This window comes from Mandrillus leucophaeus, unplaced genomic scaffold (assembly GCF_000951045.1).
Source record: "Mandrillus leucophaeus isolate KB7577 unplaced genomic scaffold, Mleu.le_1.0 Scaffold213, whole genome shotgun sequence".
Taxonomy (NCBI): Eukaryota; Metazoa; Chordata; class Mammalia; order Primates; family Cercopithecidae; genus Mandrillus; species Mandrillus leucophaeus.
Genome location: NW_012102177.1, coordinates 1,749,089 through 1,752,708, shown reverse-complemented (window position 1 = coordinate 1,752,708; position 3,620 = coordinate 1,749,089). Strand labels below are relative to the sequence as shown.

Below are 3,620 nucleotides of genomic sequence, written 5' to 3'. Positions count from 1 at the left end.
CAGCACAGTGCCAGGCACATAGGAAGACTCAGAGTGCTCAGCACAGTGCCAGGCACATAGGAAGACTCAATAAATGTTGGTGCTCTGTGCTGCCTTCTCAATCATGGTCTTTGCTGGAAGGAGGGAAGTCACACTTCGTTGTGTTTGAGTTCTTACAGCTATGTGTGCTCCTTTTCCTATGACAGCAGTTCCTCCGCTGGCTACCAACACTGTGTCTCCATCTCTCTCATTGCTGGCAAACAACCTGTCCATGCCTACAAGTGACCTACCACCTGGTGCCTCCCCAAGGAAGAAGCCTCGAAAGCAACAGCACGTGATCTCGACAGAAGAAGGTGACATGATGGAGACAAACAGCACTGACGATGAGAAGTCCACTGCCAAGAGTCTTCTGGTGAAGGCTGAGAAGCGCAAGTCTCCTCCCAAGGAGTATATTGGTAATGGTCACAGGCTGACTTGTGTTATGACGCTTCCCAGTAAAGTCAGAGTCCCCCCCAGAGGCTCGCTACATAGTCAGCCTCACTCATGCCTCGCTTACTGGAATTGAACTTTGAGGATTGCTGACGATGTTAATAAGTTGTTTAATGTCTTCTCTGTAATAGATGAGGAAGGTGTGAGGTATGTCCCAGTGCGTCCAAGACCCCCCATCACTTTGCTTCGTCACTATCGGAACCCCTGGAAAGCTGCTTACCACCACTTTCAGAGGTACAGTGACGTCCGGGTCAAAGGTTAGTTTCTCCAGAAATGTTTGGTATTAATGCATGAAATTGGTATAAACTTAATTAAAATAGAAGAGAAAAACAGAACCACAGTTTTCCAGTTTCAAAAAAACCATAAATTTTTGTTACAAAATCTTGAGGCTTCAGTGTTTAAGTATATCCTGTAGAATATAAAACTTAGAAAATTACCCTTTGCCCTAGCAAGCTGTGTGTATTTATTGGAGTTGCAGTTTAATGGTGAAGTGACAGCCGTGGTCTTTGTAAAATCCACTGTTAACAGCTCCCGAAGTACTGATGGAGGAGACCGGTGGCTTCCAGAGTCATTGTGGAAGAGCTGTACTGGGTTACTGTATAACACAGTTCAGTCCGCAGTACTTCCTAAGATGCTAAAATATACATGCATTGTAAGCATTTCTGCCAGAGGATCTTTTGTTTAACATATATACGAAGCTCTTGGAGTGGTCTAGGGTAAGCCCTCAATGAATGTTTTGTTGTTCTGGTAGAACCTGAGAATAACCTTTTAATAAACCCACATATGATTGAAAGTGCTGATAGTACTTTGCAAATACCTGCAAATATTTCTACTGATGGACTTTAAGTGCCATTAATCTCAGATATAATATATGTACAAAGAAGTGTGAGCCTCTAGATAATTGGTCACATTTCCCGTTCTCTTACATAAATTCCATTTGGAAACTGCTCTAAGGGTTTTCTTGAAGGCTCGAGATGAGTCCCACTTGGATGGAGTACTGACTAATTAAGCAGAGGTGAAGAAGCTAACAGTTCAGTCTCTGAATGGAAGTACAGAGGCAGCTACATTTCCCAGCTTTTCTTCCTCACAAGTGTGCTCTGAGATTGGGAAAGAATGAGATTTCCAGAGGGCAGAGAGTGCTGCCTTTTAGTGGAAGTAGGATATGAACCACTGAACAGCTCTTCATGCCACAAGAATTCCATAGAAAAATTATTTAGGAATTTGCTCGGTAGCATTTCCAGCCACACTACAAGAGTCTAAATGTTTATTGGGACTTGCTCTTCAAAAACTATCTCAAGAAAGATAACTTGACAGCTGAATTTTTACGATTCCTGAATCTTTGTTTCACTATATTCATACTAACCCCCTTTACACAGTGCCTCTTGACTAGGAAACTTTAGTGCAACTATTTTGCCTAAGCTACAAAATAACATATAAATTATATCTATAAATACATGAAGATAGACTAAAACTCACAGGAGGCCAGGCGTGGTGACTCACGCCTGTAATCCCAGCACTTTGGGAGGCTGAGGCGGGTGGATCACTGGACGTCAGGAGTTGAAAATCAGCCTGGCCAACATGGTAAAACCCTGTCTCTACTAAAAATACAAAAAAATTAGCCAGGCGTGATGGCGGGCGCCTTTAATCCCAGCTACTCCGGAGGCTGTGAGGCAGGAGACTCTCTTGAACCTGGGAGGCAAAGGTTGCAGTGAGCCAAGATCGCACCACTGCCCCACACTCCAGCCTGGGCGACGGAGCAAGACTCTGTCTCAAAAAAAAAAAAAAAACCTCACAGGAAAGAAAAGAAGTACAGAAAACACGTAGTAATGTGGCAGACCTAAGCCTTACATACTAGTTATTGTCATAAATGTAAATAGTCTAAACATACCAGTTAAACACAGATTGGCAGAATCAATGAAAAAACAAAATCCAACTATGTGCTGTGTACAAGAAACTCACTTTGAATACAGTGGCATAGGTAGATTGACAGTAAAAGGCTAGAAAAACACATGCAAGCCAGGCGTGGTGACTGACACCTGTAATCCTAGCACTTTGGGAGGCCAAGGTGGGTGGATCACCTGAGGTCAGGAGTTCGAGACCAGCCTGGCCAACATGGTGAAACCTCACCCCTACTGAAAATATAAAAATTAGCCAGGCATGGTTGTACACACCTGTAATTTCAGCTCTTCAGGAGGCTGTAGCAGGAGAATCGCACAAATCCCCGGGAAGTGGAGGTTTGCAGTGAGCCGAGATCATGCCGCTGCTCTCCAGCCTAGGCGACAGAGTGAGACTCTGTCTCAAAAAAAAAAAAAAAAACCACGCATGCACACAATACGAAATTAATTCACACAATATGAAATTAGTTTACAAAAAAGCAGGAGTGGCTGTATTAATGTCACATAAAGTAAACTTCTGAGGAAAGAAAATTGCTAGAGACAGAGAGGGACATTACATACTGATAAGATAATCGGCTCACCAGGTAATGATCCACTTCTCAGCAGTGTCTTTTAAAATGTAGGCAAGGACATTCCAAATTTATTTTATGAAGCCAATATTTTCATACTATCAAAACCAGAGTGTACAAATATAGAAAACGACAGATCGATATTCCTCATGAATATAGATGTAAAAATGCATTAATAAAATATTAGCAAATCAAATCCAGCAGTATATACCTTGACCAAGTAGAATTTATTTTTGCTGTACAAAGCTGGTTCAACATTTGAAAGCCAAAGTAATTCACCCTATTAACTGGCCTTATTAATTTCCTAGGGTTGCCGTAACAAAGTACTGTGAACTGGGTGGCATAAAACAGTACGAATTATTCTCTCATGGTTCTGGGGGCTGGAAGTCCAGAATAAAGGTCTGATAGGATCATGCTGGCTGTGAAAGCAGTAGAGGAGAATCCTCCCTTGCCTCTTTGGTTTCTTGTGATTGCCGGCAATCTTTGGTGTTCCTGGCTTCCACCTGCACCACTCCAGTCTGTCTCCGTCTTCAAATGGCATTCTTCTCTTTGTCTCTCTGCCTCTCCCATCCTCCTTTCTCTCTCACCTCTCCCCTTCCGTTTCTCTCTCTCTCTACTTCTCTCTCTCCCTCCCTCCTTGTACAGGCACTAGTCACTGGATTTACAGCTCACCTTAATCCAGTATGAC

The 3,620-nt window shown here is 42.8% G+C and overlaps 1 protein-coding gene across 2 annotated transcripts in view; it reads left to right on the top strand.

Annotated features, from left to right (window-relative positions):
* Positions 1 to 3,620, top strand: part of SAP130 (Sin3A-associated protein, 130kDa) — a 78,824-nt gene that overhangs the window by 64,670 nt on the left and 10,534 nt on the right. For both annotated transcript variants that reach the window (XM_011980499.1, XM_011980498.1), the window contains 2 exons: positions 186 to 434; positions 600 to 725. In XM_011980499.1, the coding sequence (XP_011835889.1) occupies positions 186 to 434; positions 600 to 725 (375 nt within the window). The remainder of the gene's footprint in view (positions 1 to 185; positions 435 to 599; positions 726 to 3,620) is intronic.